Consider the following 17,610-nt stretch of genomic DNA (forward strand, 5'->3'; position numbering starts at 1 on the left):
TTACCTCCGGCTCCATCTCCGCTCCCCTCCAGTTACCTCCGGCTCTATCTCCGCTCCCCTCCAGTTACCTCCGGCTCTATCTCCGCTCCCCTCCAGTTACCTCCGGCTCTATCTCCGCTCCCCTCCAGTTACCTCCGGCTCTATCTCCGCTCCCCTCCAGTTACCTCCGGCTCTATCTCCGCTCCCCTCCAGTTACCTCCGGCTCTATCTCCGCTCCCCTCCAGTTACCTCCGGCTCTATCTCCGCTCCCCTCCAGTTACCTCCGGCTCTATCTCCGCTCCCCTCCAGTTACCTCCGGCTCTATCTCCGCTCCCCTCCAGTTACCTCCGGCTCTATCTCCGCTCCCCTCCAGTTACCTCCGGCTCTATCTCCGCTCCCCGCTAGTTACCTCCGGCTCTATCTCCGCTCCCCTCCAGTTACCTCCGGCTCTATCTCCGCTCCCCTCCAGTTACCTCCGGCTCTATCTCCGCTCCCCGCTAGTTACCTCCGGCTCTATCTCCGCTCCCCGCTAGTTACCTCCGGCTCTATCTCCGCTCCCCGCTAGTTACCTCCGGCTCCATCTCCGCTCCCCGCTAGTTACCTCCGGCTCTATCTCCGCTCCCCTCTAGTTACCTCCGGCTCTATCTCCGCTCCCCTCTAGTTACCTCCGGCTCTATCTCCGCTCCCCGCTAGTTACCTCCGGCTCTATCTCCGCTCCCCGCTAGTTACCTCCGGCTCTATCTCCGCTCCCCGCTAGTTACCTCCGGCTCTATCTCCGCTCCCCGCTAGTTACCTCCGGCTCTATCTCCGCTCCCCGCTAGTTACCTCCGGCTCTATCTCCGCTCCGCGTGGCCCCTGCACCGTGTAGTCGGTCATGGCGTACACTGACTTGGTCTGCGGAGGTTTTCCAATGTGGTGAAATTCACTGCCGATCTCCTTGTCGATAACCTGGAGGGGATGATAGAGACGGATGATAGAGCGGGACAAGAGCCGCACCTTAGGGGGGGGGGGCCTCCAAAAAGTGCCTTGTGATCTGTCCTGATCATGTGACCAGCACCGGCCCGACCCATGTGTGATGATTACATGACCGGGAGTCTGGGGTCATAGTGGGGTCACACATAATGTCATTTTTTGGATTTTCGCTGACTCACACTTTTCATTCTGGGTTCGTTATCGATCATCAGATAAAGGCGAAAGCAGAAGGCGACATCCACCCGGCAGTAGATGAGCACCAGAACTTCTCCAGGAGAGCCCCCAGGCAGGAAAACGTCGGGTGCTCCAGCACCAGGTGGGAGGATCGGACCAGCGCCGGAGACTCCAGGATCATCTTGTTGCCTTTGAAGTGGACGCACCTTATATAGGATTTATATCGTGTACAACCTGCAAAATACACGAGGATAGTCAGAGACCACAGGCATCGCTGTCACCAACACCAGAACTTCCCGGTGGACGACACAGAGGCATCGCTGTCACCAACACCAGAACTTCCCTGGCGGACGACACAGAGGCATCGCCGTCACCAACACCAGAACTTCCCTGGTGGACGACACAGAGGCATCGCCGTCACCAACACCAGAACTTCCCTGGTGGACGACACAGAGGCATCGCCGTCACCAACACCAGAACTTCCCGGTGGACGACACAGAGGCATCGCTGTCACCAACACCAGAACTTCCCTGGCGGACGACACAGAGGCATCGCCGTCACCAACACCAGAACTTCCCTGGTGGACGACACAGAGGCATCGCCGTCACCAACACCAGAACTTCCCTGGTGGACGACACAGAGGCATCGCCGTCACCAACACCAGAACTTCCCTGGTGGACGACACAGAGGCATCGCCGTCACCAACACCAGAACTTCCCTGGCGGACGACACAGAGGCATCGCCGTCACCAACACCAGAACTTCCCTGGTGGATGACACAGAGGCATCGCCGTCACCAACACCAGAACTTCCCTGGTGGACGACACAGAGGCATCGCCGTCACCAACACCAGAACTTCCCTGGCGGACGACACAGAGGCATCGCCGTCACCAACACCAGAACTTCCCTGGTGGACGACACAGAGGCATCGCCGTCACCAACACCAGAACTTCCCTGGCGGACGACACAGAGGCATCGCCGTCACCAACACCAGAACTTCCCTGGCGGACGACACAGAGGCATCGCTGTCACCAACACCAGAACTTCCCTGGTGGATGACACAGAGGCATCGCCGTCACCAACACCAGAACTTCCCTGGTGGACGACACAGAGGCATCGCCGTCACCAACACCAGAACTTCCCTGGCGGACGACACAGAGGCATCGCCGTCACCAACACCAGAACTTCCCTGGTGGCGACACAGAGGCATCGCCGTCACCAACACCAGAACTTCCCTGGTGGATGACACAGAGGCATCGCCGTCACCAACACCAGAACTTCCCTGGTGGACGACACAGAGGGACACCCGCTGCTGCTGCGGCTCTCTATTAGAAGGTTTTAACCCTTTCAGGAGGAATGCGGGATTTTTTTTGTTTGTGCGCTGCATCAGTCCAAATGCACAAAAAAGGGGGAAGGAGGGGGAGTCGTTTCTGAAAGATTCGGTAACAGGTGAACATCTCATCTCTCCAGTAACTTACATTGTGGAGACAAGTAATGAGGTAGGTACACGGCGGACACGTTCTGTGGCCCCTCCTGTGTGACAATGTGGAACAGCGGCCCCGCAATCTCATATCCGTTCCTCTGAGTGTCGGCCATGTGATTATCCCAGGACTCTAGTCTGTACTCCAGGGTCACCGGACCCTTCACCACGAACTGGATCCCGGTCTCTGAGCATCGGTGCCGCCCAGGAGATGTCAGGCGCAACCTGGAGAAGAGACACGAGAGCGTCAGACGCCCGAAACCCAGGCGGGACCTAAGATGTGCCCCATTGTCCTGTCACCGGGCCCCATTGTCCTGTCACCGGGCCCCATTGTCCTGTCACCGGGCCCCATTGTCCTGCCACCGGGCCCCATTGTCCTGCCACCGGGCCCCATTGCCGTACCGCCGGGCCCCATTGTCCTATCACCGGGCCCCATTGTCCTATCACCGGGCCCCGTTGTCCTATCACCGGGCCCCGTTGTCCTATCACCGGGCCCCGTTGTCCTATCACCGGGCCCCGTTGTCCTGTCACCGGGCCCTGTTGTCCTGTCACCGGGCCCCGTTGTCCTGTCGCCGGGCCCCGTTGTCCTACCGCAGGGCCCCATTTCCTACAGGAAGTATCCAGCTTTTATACCATTGAAGTTCATGCCGATATAAGGACGTCACAGGGCGCAGCTCCGCTGGGTAACATCTGGGTTTTGGTGACGATGCTCTACAGGGAACTGACAGCTGAGCTCAGCATAAATGCACGAGACGCGGGGGTCCCCTCCCCCCTGACTACAGAACAGAGAACTAAGCAATATGGAACCTTATACTAGAGACACAAGATCCCAGGAGCCTCCTCACCTTCCAATAATAATAGTGTAATCCTGTGTGATACTGAGCTGTGTATCTAATCCTCTCCTGTGTGATACTGAGCTGTGTATCTTATCCTATCCTGTGTGATACTGAGCTGTGTATCTAATCCTATCCTGTGTGATACTGAGCTGTGTATCTTATCCTATCCTGTGTGATACTGAGCTGTGTATCTAATCCTATCCTGTGTGATACTGAGCTGTGTATCTAATCCTATCCTGTGTGATACTGAGCTGTGTATCTAATCCTATCCTGTGTGATACTGTCTGATGAGCTGTGTATCTAATCCCATCCTGTGTGATACTGTCTGCTGAGCTGTGTATCTAATCCTATCCTGTGTGATACTGTCTGCTGAGCTGTGTATCTAATCCCATCCTGTGTGATACTGTCTGCTGAGCTGTGTATCTAATCCCATCCTGTGTGATACTGCCTGCTGAGCTGTGTATCTAATCCTATCCTGTGTGATACAGCCTGCTGAGCTGTGTATCTAATCCCATCCGGTGTGATACAGGCTGCTGAGCTTTGTATCTAATCTCATACGGTGTGATACTGTCTGCTGACCTGTGTATCTAATCCTATCCTGTGTGATACTGTCTGCTGAGCTGTGTATCTAATCCTATCCTGTGTGATACTGCCTACTAAGCTGTGTATCTAATCCTATCCTGTGTGATACTGTCTGCTGAGCTGTGTATCTAATCCTATCATGTGTGATACTGAGCTGTGTATCTAATCCTATCCTGTGTGATACTGAGCTGTGTATCTAATCCTATCCTGTGTGATACTGTCTGCTGAGTGATGTATATAATCCCATCCTGTGTGATACAGTCTGCTGAGCTGTGTATCTAATCCTATCCTGTGTGATACTGTCTGCTGAGCTGTGTATCTAATCCTATCCTGTGATACTGTCTGCTGAGCTGTGTATCTAATCCTATCCTGTGTGATACTGTCTGCTGAGCTGTGTATCTAATCCCATCCTGTGTGATACTGTCTGCTGAGCCGTGTATCTAATCCCTTCCTGTGTGATACTGTCTGCTGAGCCATGTATCTAATCCTATCCTGTGTGATACTGTCTGCTGAGCCATGTATCTAATCCTATCCTGTGTGATACTGTCTGCTGAGCTGTGTATCTAATCCCATCCTGTGTGATACTGCCTGCTGAGCTGTGTATCTAATCCCACCCTGTGTGATACTGCCTGCTGAGCTGTGTATCTAATCCTATCCTGTGTGATACTGTCTGCTGAGCTGTGTATCTAATCCTCTCCTGTGTGATACTGTCTGCTGAGCTGTGTATCTAATCCCATCCTGTGTGATACTGACTGCTGAGCTGTGTATCTAATCCCATCCTGTGTGATACTGTCTGCTGAGCTGTGTATATAATCCTATCCTGTGTGATACTGTCTGCTGAGCCATGTATCTAATCCTATCCTGTGTGATACTGACTGCTGAGCTGTGTATCTAATCCTATCCTGTGTGATACTGTCTGCTGAGCTGTGTATCTAATCCCATCCTGTGTGATACTGTCTGCTGAGCTGTGTATCTAATCCTATCCTGTGTGATACTGTCTGCTGAGCTGTATATCTAAACAAGTGTTATCTCAGGGCTGCCCTATGTATTGCTGGTATTTATGTATGTGTGGTTATTCGCTGCTGATATATATTTATGTATGCAGTATTGGTATATTTTTGGTTTATATTTCTATGTGCAGGATGTATTTCTGTTTGCTGTATATTTATTGCTGGTCTATATATCTACAGATGCACCATTTTCACTGCAGGTGTTTGTGTGTTTGCTGCATTCATTGCAGGTACCTATTTATTTGTGGGAATATACATTCCAGGTATATATTTCTGTGTGCAGTATACTAGAGGTATATCTTTCTCCTGTGTGATGGTGTATCTCCATGGGGGAGCAGTATATACTCTCATGCTGGTATATACCTGTATCTCCATTGTGTGTTATGGAGCAGTGTCCGTGTATATTCTTATGCTGGTATATACCTGTATCTCCATTGTGTGTTATGGAGCAGTGTCAGTGTATACTCTCATGCTGGTATATATCTGTATCTCCATTGTGTGTTATGGAGCAGTGTCCCTGTATATTCTTATGCTGGTATATACCTGTATCTCCATTGTGTGTTATGGAGCAGTGTCCATGTATATTCTTATGCTGGTATATACCTGTATCTCCATTGTGTGTTATGGAGCAGTGTCCGTGTATATTCTTATGCTGGTATATACCTGTATCTCCATTGTGTGTTATGGAGCAGTGTCCGTGTATACTCTCATGCTGGTATATACCTGTATCTCCATTGTGTGTTATGGAGCAGTGTCCGTGTATACTCTCATGCTGGTATATACCTGTATCTCCATTGTGTGTTATGGAGCAGTGTCCCTGTATATTCTTATGCTGGTATATACCTGTATCTCCATTGTGTGTTATGGAGCAGTGTCCATGTATATTCTTATGCTGGTATATACCTGTATCTCCATTGTGTGTTATGGAGCAGTGTCCGTGTATATTCTTATGCTGGTATATACCTGTATCTCCATTGTGTGTTATGGAGCAGTGTCTGTGTATACTCTCATGCTGGTATATACCTGTATCTCCATTGTGTGTTATGGAGCAGTGTCCGTGTATATTCTTATGCTGGTATATACCTGTATCTCCATTGTGTGTTATGGAGCAGTGTCCGTGTATATTCTCATGCTGGTATATACCTGTATCTCCATTGTGTGTTATGGAGCAGTGTCCGTGTATATACTCATGCTGGTATATACCTGTATCTCCATTGTGTGTTATGGAGCAGTGTCCGTGTATATTCTCATGCTGGTATATACCTGTATCTCCATTGTGTGTTATGGAGCAGTGTCCGTGTATATTCTCATGCTGGTATATACCTGTATCTCCATTGTGTGTTATGGAGCAGTGTCCGTGTATATACTCATGCTGGTATATACCTGTATGTGCGCTTACATCTCCATTACCTGAACACTTTTGTGTTTCCTGATGTCACATTTTGCACAGATGGAGAATCTGGAGCCTAAAACAACAGAGATAAGTGTAGTGAGATCATTGCCCCCGATCATCCCCGTGACTTGTGCACACGACTCACTTTCTTGTCGCTCCTGGGGCTGCGCTTTGCGTCCGTCTGACCGCAGTTTTCCGGAGGTTTTGTCTGAATTTTTTTCAGGTCTGAAATACAAAGAAGTGAACAGGAAGGAGCCGTGTATTTCGTGTCCTTGTGGTGGACCCCCCATCACTGCGGCTTCTCTCCCTTTCACTTACAGTGGGGGGGGGGGGGGGGAGACACATTTCAGCCACAATTCAGACCAGAGCACAAACATCTGATCTTTGCACGCCGAGTTTATTTTTTCTGTGGGTGCGTTCCCAAGTTACAATGGGGCAGATTTACTTACCCGGTCCTGTCGCGATCCAGCGGCGCGTTCTCTGTCGAGGATTCGGGTCTTCCGGCGACTCACTAAGGTAGTTCCCCCGACGTCCACCAGGTGTCGCTGCTGTGCTGAAGTCCGTTGGAGTTCACTGTCCGTTGCTGGGTGCAGGTAAGTGTGTGTCAAGTGACACTTTTTTAAAAAAAATATACGTCGGGGTTTTTCCATATTCGTCGGGTTTTTTCCGATGGCCACACCCCCCGATTTCCGTCACGTGCATGCCGCCGCCGATGTGCCAAAGTCCCAGGGCAGTTCGGGGCAAATCGGTAATTTTCAGGAAACCCGCCGAAAAATAGCAATTCGGGCCCTTAGTAAATGACCCCCACTTTGTTAACAACTGTGTTAATACATTTCTGTATACATGATGTTAATAAATGCAAATGTGTCAACGCACCCAAAGGTTAACCCATCCAGAGCCATTCCTGGCCAATCCCTTTAAGTATACGCAACTTCCAAGAATCGTGTGCATCGTGTTATAATAAATCAGACGGTTTGAGTGCGTTCACGCGTTGCGTTTACATCATGTTAACGACGCATTGCCGCGTTGGGTAAAAGCTGTGTTAACGCGGTGTAAACCTACTGTAAACACAATGTTTGCAACTGAATTGCATTTTTGGTGCATTAACAAACGCAACGTGTAAACGCACCCGTAACCCGCCGTTTTAACCCCTTATCAGGATGATTGGGTCCATATAGAGGTTCCTTGTGTTACCTCTCATGACGGATGACAAGCGGTTACTTAGATGAGGGGATATAAATGGCGCATGTGGAGGCGCGAGGTCCTGGAGCCGTTCATATTCCTCCGCTCTCTCCTCCAGTATCTTCTGAGTGTCGTGTAATTCGCGGCTCTGATTATGAAGTTCCTGTAAGAAGGTTAATGGATCGGTCATATCACACAGCTCCTCGGCGCTCAGCACCGTCCTGGACAGCTTGACCTCCATCTTCTGCCAGTGTGTCCTGTACGCCACCACCAGCGCCTCCTGCTCCTGCCGCCTGAGGACCTCTCCGTGCAGTCTCTTCTCCAGCTCCTCCAACTGTCTCCGGAGGTCTCTGAGCACATCCAGGACGCTCTCTTCCTCATAGCCGGCCGTCTCGTGGGCCTTGCTGATGGTCTCCAGCAGATTCTCTATGGGACGCCCGGATCTCTGTGCCGTCACCTCCTGCAGGAAGTCAAGGAGCCGCTGCTTGTTCTTGGAGGCGTCTTCCAGCGTCACCACCTGATGTCCCTGGTGATCTTCCGAGCGGCCGCAGGAGGCGCAAAAGCCGACGGCGTCCTCTATGCAGTAAGACGTGAGCGGTTTTCTGTGGATCGGGCATTTCCTCTTCTCCAGGAGAAGGTCGGGCTCATCGGGGAAGTCTTCAGTTTTGTAATCACATCTCAAGTCATTGCACTGGAAAGGAGGAAGAGAAAGGAGGTTGTAAATGTCAGAGAGGCGCGGACGGGGACAGGGAGGCGCGGACGGGGACAGGGAGGCGCGGATGGGGCCTCTTATTCCTGATTCACAAGGGTTGAGCTTTCTCTTGGCCCTGCTACATAACTCACCCCTCCTTCAGGAAGGAGAAAGACACTGGCTGTGTGTGACTCACTAAAGAGGATTCCTGAGGCAGGGGTGAGGGAGATGCTGGCTGTGTGTGACTCACTAAAGAGGATTCCTGAGGCAGGGGTGAGGGAGATGCTGGCTGTGTGTGACTCACTAAAGAGAATTCCTGAGGCAGGGGTGAGGGAGATGCTGGCTGTGTGTGACTCACTAAAGAGGATTCCTGAGGCAGGGGTGAGGGAGATGCTGGCTGTGTGTGACTCACTAAAGAGAATTCCTGAGGCAGGGGTGAGGGAGATGCTGGCTGTGTGTGACTCACTAATGAGGATTCCAGAGGCAGGGGTGAGAGAGATGCTGGCTGGGTGTGACTCACCAAAGAGAATTCCAGAGGCAGGGGTGAGAGAGATGCTGGCTGTGTGTGACTCACCAAACAGAATTCCAGAGGCAGGGGTGAGGGAGATGCTTGCTGTGTGTGACTCACTAAAGAGGATTCCAGAGGCAGGGGTGAGGGAGATGCTTGCTGTGTGTGACTCACCAAAGAGAATTCCAGAGGCAGGGGTGAGGGAGACGCTGGCTGTGTGTGACTCACTAAAGAGAATTCCTGAGGCAGGGGTATGGGAGACGCTGGCTGTGTGTGACTCACTAAAGAGAATTCCTGAGGCAGGGGTGAGGGAGATGCTGGCTGTGTGTGACTCACTAAAGAGAATTCCTGAGGCAGGGGTGAGGGAGATGCTTGCTGTGTGTGACTCACTAAAGAGGATTCCTGAGGCAGGGGTGAGGGAGATGCTGGCTGTGTGTGACTCACTAAAGAGAATTCCTGAGGCAGGGGTATGGGAGACACTGGCTGTGTGTGACTCACTAAAGAGAATTCCTGAGGCAGGGGTGAGGGAGATGCTGGCTGTGTGTGACTCACTAAAGAGGATTCCAGAGGCAGGGGTGAGGGAGACGCTGGCTGTGTGTGACTCACTAAAGAGAATTCCTGAGGCAGGGGTATGGGAGACGCTGGCTGTGTGTGACTCACTAAAGAGAATTCCTGAGGCAGGGGTGAGGGAGATGCTGGCTGTGTGTGACTCACTAAAGAGAATTCCTGAGGCAGGGGTGAGGGAGATGCTGGCTGTGTGTGACTCACTAAAGAGGATTCCTGAGGCAGGGGTGAGGGAGATGCTGGCTGTGTGTGACTCACTAAAGAGAATTCCTGAGGCAGGGGTGAGAGAGATGCTGGCTGTGTGTGACTCACCAAAGAGAATTCCAGAGGCAGGGGTGAGAGAGATGCTGGCTGTGTGTGACTCACCAAACAGAATTCCAGAGGCAGGGGTGAGGGAGATGCTGGCTGTGTGTGACTCACCAAAGAGAATTCCAGAGGCAGGGGTGAGAGAGATGCTGGCTGTGTGTGACTCACCAAAGAGAATTCCAGAGGCAGGGGTGAGGGAGATGCTGGCTGTGTGTGACTCACTAAAGAGGATTCCAGAGGCAGGGGTGAGGGAGACGCTGGCTGTGTATGACTCACTAAAGAGGATTCCAGAGGCAGGGGTGAGGGAGATGCTTGCTGTGTGTGACTCGCCAAAGAGAATTCCAGAGGCAGAGGTGAGAGAGATGCTGGCTGTGTGTGACTCACCAAAGAGAATTCCAGAGGCAGGGGTGAGGGAGATGCTGGCTGTGTGTGACTCACTAAAGAGAATTCCTGAGGCAGGGGTGAGGGAGATGCTTGCTGTGTGTGACTCACTAAAGAGAATTCCAGAGGCAGGGGTGAGAGAGATGCTGGCTGTGTGTGACTCACCAAAGAGAATTCCAGAGGCAGGGGTGAGGGAGATGCTGGCTGTGTGTGACTCACTAAAGAGAATTCCAGAGGCAGGGGTGAGGGAGATGCTGGCTGTGTGTGACTCACTAAAGAGGATTCCAGAGGCAGGGGTGAGGGAGATGCTGGCTGTGTGTGACTCACTAAAGAGGATTCCAGAGGCAGGGGTGAGGGAGATGCTTGCTGTGTGTGACTCACCAAAGAGAATTCCAGAGGCAGGGGTGAGGGAGATGCTGGCTGTGTGTGACTCACTAAAGAGAATTCCTGAGGCAGGGGTATGGGAGACGCTGGCTGTGTGTGACTCACTAAAGAGAATTCCTGAGGCAGGGGTTAGGGAGATGCTGGCTGTGTGTGACTCACTAAAGAGGATTCCAGAGGCAGGGGTGAGGGAGACGCTGGCTGTGTATGACTCACTAATGAGGATTCCAGAGGCAGGGGTGAGGGAGATGCTTGCTGTGTGTGACTCGCCAAAGAGAATTCCTGAGGCAGGGGTGAGGGAGATGCTGGCTGTGTGTGACTCACTAAAGAGGATTCCAGAGGCAGGGGTGAGGGAGACGCTGGCTGTGTATGACTCACTAAAGAGGATTCCAGAGGCAGGGGTGAGGGAGATGCTTGCTGTGTGTGACTTGCCAAAGAGAATTCCAGAGGCAGGGGTGAGAGAGATGCTGGCTGTGTGTGACTCACCAAAGAGAATTCCAGAGGCAGGGTTGAGGGAGATGCTGGCTGTGTGTGACTCACTAAAGAGAATTCCAGAGGCAGGGGTGAGAGAGATGCTGGCTGTGTGTGACTCACTAAAGAGAATTCCAGAGGCAGGGGTGAGGGAGATGCTGGCTGTGTGTGACTCACTAAAGAGAATTCCAGAGGCAGGGGTGAGGGAGATGCTGGCTGTGTGTGACTCACCAAAGAGAATTCCAGAGGCAGGGGTGAGGGAGATGCTGGCTGTGTGTGACTGGCTGAAGAGAGATCAGCCTCCTCATTACCCCCCCCTCCCTCAGGAATAATCTTCAGCAAGTAACACACAGCCAACGTCTCCCTCATTCCTAAGAGAAGGGGAACGAGCTGGAGGCAAACCTGAGCTGGAAGAACATGAAGAGGCCAGACAGGGGAAAAACAATGATTGGCCTCGCATGGGGGCACTTGCATAGATGAGATAGGAGAGTCAACGCTACAAACGGACTATCAAATTTTTGGGGCATGGAGAGGAACAATATAGGGATAGTTGTACTGTATAATAGAGATCTTTAGCTGGTGTGTGTTAGGTTAACTGACAGGTTCCTTTTAAACAAACATATATACAGTATATAGACATACAGTATATACACATATATACAATACCATATTACAGACATACAGAATACACACACACATAAGGCATACACCCAATACACACCCAATACCCTAGATGTCAGGGCCCCCTCACACTGCGGGCCCCATAGCAGCTGCTATTACTGTAGTTACCTATGTAATGGCAATGCTGACAGTAGTGGGCCCCCCGCTGTGATTACAGGGAGATATCCAGCAGCATGGGATAGGAGATACTTACCTGCCCGCTCTCCTCCAGGGCCGGACGCTCGGGATATTCTGCTCTGCAGTCAGGACAGGAATATCCTCCAGCCGCCTCCTGTGCATCCAGCACACTCACAATACACGAGCGGCAGAAGTTGTGACCACATCTCAGGGATACGGGATCTGTATAGAGGCTCAGGCAGATGCGGCAGTCCAGCTCTTCTCTCAGCTTAGCAGACGCCATTCTGCAAGAGAAACCTGCAGCATAAGCCATTATCCATGCGCAGGCATGTGGACGCTCCACTAGGGGGATTCTGGGAAAAGAAGGAAAACCCCGCCTCTTTTAGCCCCTGGACATCAAGCAGGACCTATAAGAGGTTTTCCTTATCCCATCCATGCAGGGCCGGTTCTAGACAAAGGGGGACCCCAAAATAAAACTATTTTATGACCAGTCACAGTCAGTAAGAGGCTCCTTTAGTATGGAAAATCAAACTGTAATATGGGAGAATTTTATGGGAGATTGATGGGCAGCACGGCGGCTCAGTGGTTAGCACTACAGCCTTGCAGCACGGCGGCTCAGTGGTTAGCACTACAGCCTTGCAGCACGGCGGCTCAGTGGTTAGCACTACAGCCTTGCAGCACGGCGGCTCAGTGGTTAGCACTACAGCCTTGCAGCACGGTGGCTCAGTGGTTAGCACTACAGCCTTGCAGCACAGTGGCTCAGTGGTTAGCACTACAGCCTTGCAGCACGGTGGCTCAGTGGTTAGCACTACAGCCTTGCAGCACGGTGGCTCAGTGCTTAGCACTACAGCCTTGCAGCACGGTGGCTCAGTGGTTAGCACTACAGCCTTGCAGCACAGTGGCTCAGTGCTTTGCACTACAGCCTTGCAGCATGGGGGCTCAGTGGTTAGCACTACAGCCTTGTATGTTCTCTCCATGTTTCCAAACAGAAAATATTTCCCTTCACATCTCCTAAATGTCATAGATGGACACGTGTAGAGTTCACAAATGCCCCACATTGATCTGTTCACATAAATGAATCCACATAATATCAGTAAAACTGTAATAACTAAATATCTGCTTTTAAAAATTCTAGGACATTCACAACCTGCAAAATATATCAATAAAACAGATTAAAAAGTAAAGGCGCCCCTAAAACCTCTAAACAACCAGGCGACGCAATTGGCAATTAACATTTGACCGCCCTCATGTAACTTTGTGAGAAACACAAATTATTCAACAAAAACTGCACTGAAAATGCCTTGATATCGTATGTTTTTACGTAAAACTCACATGGAATTGGAGGTTCACGCACAAATAGGGATTTAAAAATAATAACCCAAAGTGACCGCAATACACAACATCAAGAATTTACAATCCCTAAAATGCTCAAACACAAACCGTGACATGCTTGGCTGCTCTCCACAAATGTGTCTAAAAATATATCACACACAAAATAAATTTTTTTTTTCCAGAAATCACCATGTAAACAAGAATAACTTTTTAATTCATACACACGAGCACCTTCATGCAACTTTGCAGGAAACGGCAATAAAATGCAAAAATTGCATGAAAATTCTAAATTTCCCCTAAAATATGTACAAATCCAGAAAACTTATATAAAGAAAATCTACTTTCCTAAAACAGTAAGATGTGAGGAGATCATACAGAGCCCACATGTGTGTATTCACCGAAATATGCAGCAAAGGGAACGTTACATCCACAGGGGACACCAAAGTATTTGTGCAGAATATTGCACTGATGTCACACAGATCTATCATTGTGTGGTCCCTTACACAATAGTAACACAAATAATAACTATATATCCATAACCCGAGATAATGAGATAATAAAGTCACATTTAGATGAGATAAGTGAGAGGAGAGAAAGCGCGCTCTTAGATAGTTCTGGATAGGAGAGGGTTAAAAACGTGAATATTAGTTGCTATTATTCCTTATCAGAATGTAGTAACGTATAAAGTGACTATTTCCATTATCTGGGAGGTGCAGCAGCTCCTGTGTGCAGCAAATTCTCAGAATCCTCCCTTGGGGACACTTTGGGTGGGGGGGCTGTGTCTCTGTGACACTCAGAACCTTAGGGTAGACAGATATAAGGTGTAGGTTTTATTATACGTACCAGAATCAGTGCTCACACAGAGTAACGGAAAGCACCCCCAATAAAGCCCCCTAGTGCAGACATGTAAGGACACGATAGTCATAGGAGTCCACGTGCGGGACAGTCATAGGAGTCCACGTGCGGGACAGTCATAGGAGTCCACGTGCGGGACAGTCATAGGAGTCCACGTGCGGGACAGTCATAGGAGTCCACGTGCGGGACAGTCATAGGAGTCCACGTGCGGGACAGTCATAGGAGTCCACGTGCGGGACAGTCATAGGAGTCCACGTGCGGGACAGTCATAGGAGTCCACGTGCAGGACAGTCATAGGAGTCCACGTGCAGGACAGTCATAGGAGTCCACAGTCATAGGAGTCCACAGTCATAGGAGTCCACAGTCATAGGAGTCCACGTGCAGGACAGTCATAGGAGTCCACGTGCAGGACAGTCATAGGAGTCCACAGTCATAGGAGTCCACAGTCATAGGAGTCCACAGTCATAGGAGTCCACGTGCAGGACAGTCATAGGAGTCCACGTGCAGGACAGTCCTAGGAGTCCACAGTCATAGGAGTCCACGTGCAGGACAGTCATAGGAGTCCACAGTCATAGGAGTCCACGTGCGGGACAGTCATAGGAGTCCACAGTCATAGGAGTCCACGTGCGGGACAGTCATAGGAGTCCACGTGCGGGACAGTCATAGGAGTCCACGTGCGGGACAGTCATAGGAGTCCACGTGCGGGACAGTCATAGGAGTCCACGTGCGGGACAGTCATAGGAGTCCACGTGCGGGACAGTCATAGGTGTCCACGTGCGGTGCAGGCAGTCAGTTACAAGACACTGTTGAGCAGGAATCTATATGGATCACCTACCCTGGAAGTCGCCTGGATGTCAGACCCCTGGGGATCCTGCTTCTCCTTATATTGTAGATGCCAGGGACCGGGGGGGAGTCGCCTCTTCCTTGTCAGGAGGGTGTGAGACCCTACACAAACTCGCCCTGCGCCCCAGAAGAGCTCCCGCCCATACAAGGTCCCACAAGTGCTTTCACTTCTTCTAAATAGACGTCGCTCCTCCCTTTCTCTCCTACACCCAGACAGTCCCCGGACCACCCTCCTGTGCCACGCAACTACTACACCCTCCGATAGGTAAGTGTCCTACACCTGACGCCATCTCTTCCTATATTTCTATGCATCACTCTATCCCTTCCGACATGAATTCTAAGTATTGCAACTTATTGGGGCTCATTTACTTACCCGGTCCTGTCGTGATCCCGCAGTGCGTTGTCCGAGGAGGATTCGGGTCCTGTGTGATTCACTAAGGTCGTGCGCCCGAGTTCCTGCATCCGTCGCTTCTGCGCTGAGGTCCGCCAGAGTTCACCTTCTTCTTGCCTTGTGACACAATTTTAAATGTTAAATCCCGCGCGTTGTCTGAATCCGTCAGGTTGTCCGACGGCCACATCCTCCGATTTCTTTCGCTTGCAAGCCGGCCCAATGCGCCAAAATCCTGGGGAAATTCGGCGCAAAACGGAAATCACCGGGAAACCCAACTAAAATGCGTCCGACAGACCCTTAGTGAATGAGCCCCGATGTCTTCATTATGTATGATTAATGATTTGAAGCTTTTATTATTTTATTTTCTTATTGTCTTATGTCCTCCTGACTGTAGAAAATATCCACATTTCTATCTATTTACTTATGTATGTATGTTTTATCCACTTATGAAACATTGGGGCAGAGTTACTTACCCGGTCCATTCGCGATCCAGCGGCGCGTTCTCTGCGGTGGATTCGGGTCTTCCGGTGATTCACTAAGTCAGTTCCTCCGGGGTGCTGCACCCAGGGTGCAGGAGTAGCTGATGGAGTGCTCCTACATGTGTGCACCCCTCTATATATAATGATCTATATGTGACCTGAGCGTCCTGGTATAGCGGCTGTCACCAACTGCAGGAGCCGCATGTATGGACGGGGGACCTCCCGCCACATCATCTGAGGGAACCAGAACCGTCTTCTTATGGACCGCACCCTCTCCAGAACCTCCAGGAACATTTCTCCATGTTGTCACCTCAGTCGCAGATTATTCCTCTTTTCTCCAGGGATGAGGGGATCCAGTCCTGCCACAGCCAACAGGACACCAGGGACCCCGAGGACCCCCAGTAATGGATCACAGGAACCTTTCTACCCCTCATCACCCTCTATCATCCACACAAAGCAGCAAAACCATAAAACTTAACTTTATTTGTAAAGGAAACAAATACTTAATTATTACATCATCAAACAGAAAGCACATGGATTATATAAGAGCGTCAGTATAATGGCGCCATCTAGTGCAAAGCTTTATATCAGAGATGAGACAGCGCCATCTAGTGCACAGCTTTATATCAGAGATGAGACAGCGCCATCTAGTGCACAGCTTTATATCAGTGATGAGACAGCGCCATCTAGTGCACAGCTTTATATCAGTGATGAGACAGCGCCATCTAGTGCACAGCTTTATATCAGTGATGAGACAGCGCCATCTAGTGCACAGCTTTATATCAGTGATGAGACAGCACCATCTAGTGCACAGCTTTATATCAGTGATGAGACAGCGCCATCTAGTGCACAGCTTTATATCAGTGATGAGGAGGCGCCATCTAGTGCACAGCTTTATATCAGAGATGAGACAGCGCCATCTAGTGCACAGCTTTATATCAGAGATGAGACAGCGCCATCTAGTGCACAGCTTTATATCAGTGATGAGACAGCGCCATCTAGTGCACAGCTTTATATCAGTGATGAGACAGCGCCATCTAGTGCACAGCTTTATATCAGTGATGAGACAGCGCCATCTAGTGCACAGCTTTATATCAGTGATGAGACAGCGCCATCTAGTGCACAGCTTTATATCAGTGATGAGACAGCGCCATCTAGTGCACAGCTTTATATCAGTGATGAGACAGCGCCATCTAGTGCACAGCTTTATATCAGTGATGAGACAGCGCCATCTAGTGCACAGCTTTATATCAGTGATGAGACAGCGCCATCTAGTGCACAGCTTGATATCAGTGATGGGGCAGCGCCATCTAGTGCACAGCTTTATATCAGTGATGAGACAGCGCCATCTAGTGCACAGCTCTATATCAGTGATGAGACATCGCCATCTAGTGCACAGCTTTATATCAGTGATGAGACAGCGCCATCTAGTGCACAGCTTTATATCAGTGATGAGACAGCGCCATCTAGTGCACAGCTTGATATCAGTGATGGGGCAGCGCCATCTAGTGCACAGCTCTATATCAGTGATGAGACATCGCCATCTAGTGCACAGCTTTATATCAGTGATGAGACAGCGCCATCTAGTGCACAGCTTTATATCAGTGATGAGACAGCGCCATCTAGTGCACAGCTTTATATCAGTGATGAGACAGCGCCATCTAGTGCACAGCTTTAAATCAGTGATGAGACAGCGCCATCTAGTGCACAGCTTTATATCAGTGATGAGACAGCGCCATCTAGTGCACAGCTTTATATCAGTGATGAGACAGCGCCATCTAGTGCACAGCTTTATATCAGTGATGAGACAGCGCCATCTAGTGCACAGCTTTATATCAGTGATGAGACAGCGCCATCTAGTGCACAGCTTTATATCAGTGATGAGACAGCGCCATCTAGTGCACAGCTTTATATCAGTGATGAGACAGCGCCATCTAGTGCACAGCTTTATATCAGTGATGAGACAGCGCCATCTAGTGCACAGCTTTATATCAGTGATGAGA

The 17,610-nt window shown here is 50.4% G+C and overlaps 1 protein-coding gene across 1 annotated transcript; it reads right to left on the minus strand.

Moving 5' to 3' along the window:
- Positions 1-805: 805 nt before the first annotated feature.
- LOC140074516 (uncharacterized) lies at positions 806-14,903 on the minus strand. Its single transcript, XM_072119481.1, has 8 exons — positions 14,730-14,903; positions 11,784-11,991; positions 7,620-8,298; positions 6,571-6,650; positions 6,443-6,498; positions 2,603-2,829; positions 1,131-1,359; positions 806-927 (listed from the first exon to the last, which is right to left on the minus strand). Exons 2-7 carry the CDS (start codon positions 11,988-11,990, stop codon positions 1,160-1,162), a joined length of 1,449 nt encoding a protein of 482 aa, XP_071975582.1. The 5' UTR covers position 11,991; positions 14,730-14,903; the 3' UTR covers positions 806-927; positions 1,131-1,159.
- Positions 14,904-17,610: the final 2,707 nt, after the last annotated feature.

The sequence above is a fragment of the Engystomops pustulosus genome, chromosome 8 (genome assembly GCF_040894005.1).
Source record: "Engystomops pustulosus chromosome 8, aEngPut4.maternal, whole genome shotgun sequence".
Classification (NCBI taxonomy): domain Eukaryota; kingdom Metazoa; phylum Chordata; class Amphibia; order Anura; family Leptodactylidae; genus Engystomops; species Engystomops pustulosus.

What these genes read in the sequence shown, in the direction of transcription:
- LOC140074516 (XM_072119481.1), bottom strand. Translation starts at nt 11,990, where the DNA reads ATGGCGTCTGCTAAGCTGAGAGAAGAGCTGGACTGCCGCATCTGCCTG. An exon ending in GCCCCAGGAGCGACAAGAAA is followed by an intron (nt 6,499 to 6,570) that starts GTGAGTCGTGTG and finishes CTGTTGTTTTAG; the next exon opens with GCTCCAGATTCTCCATCTGT. An exon ending in TCATTACTTGTCTCCACAAT is followed by an intron (nt 1,360 to 2,602) that starts GTAAGTTACTGG and finishes TGTATTTTGCAG; the next exon opens with GTTGTACACGATATAAATCC.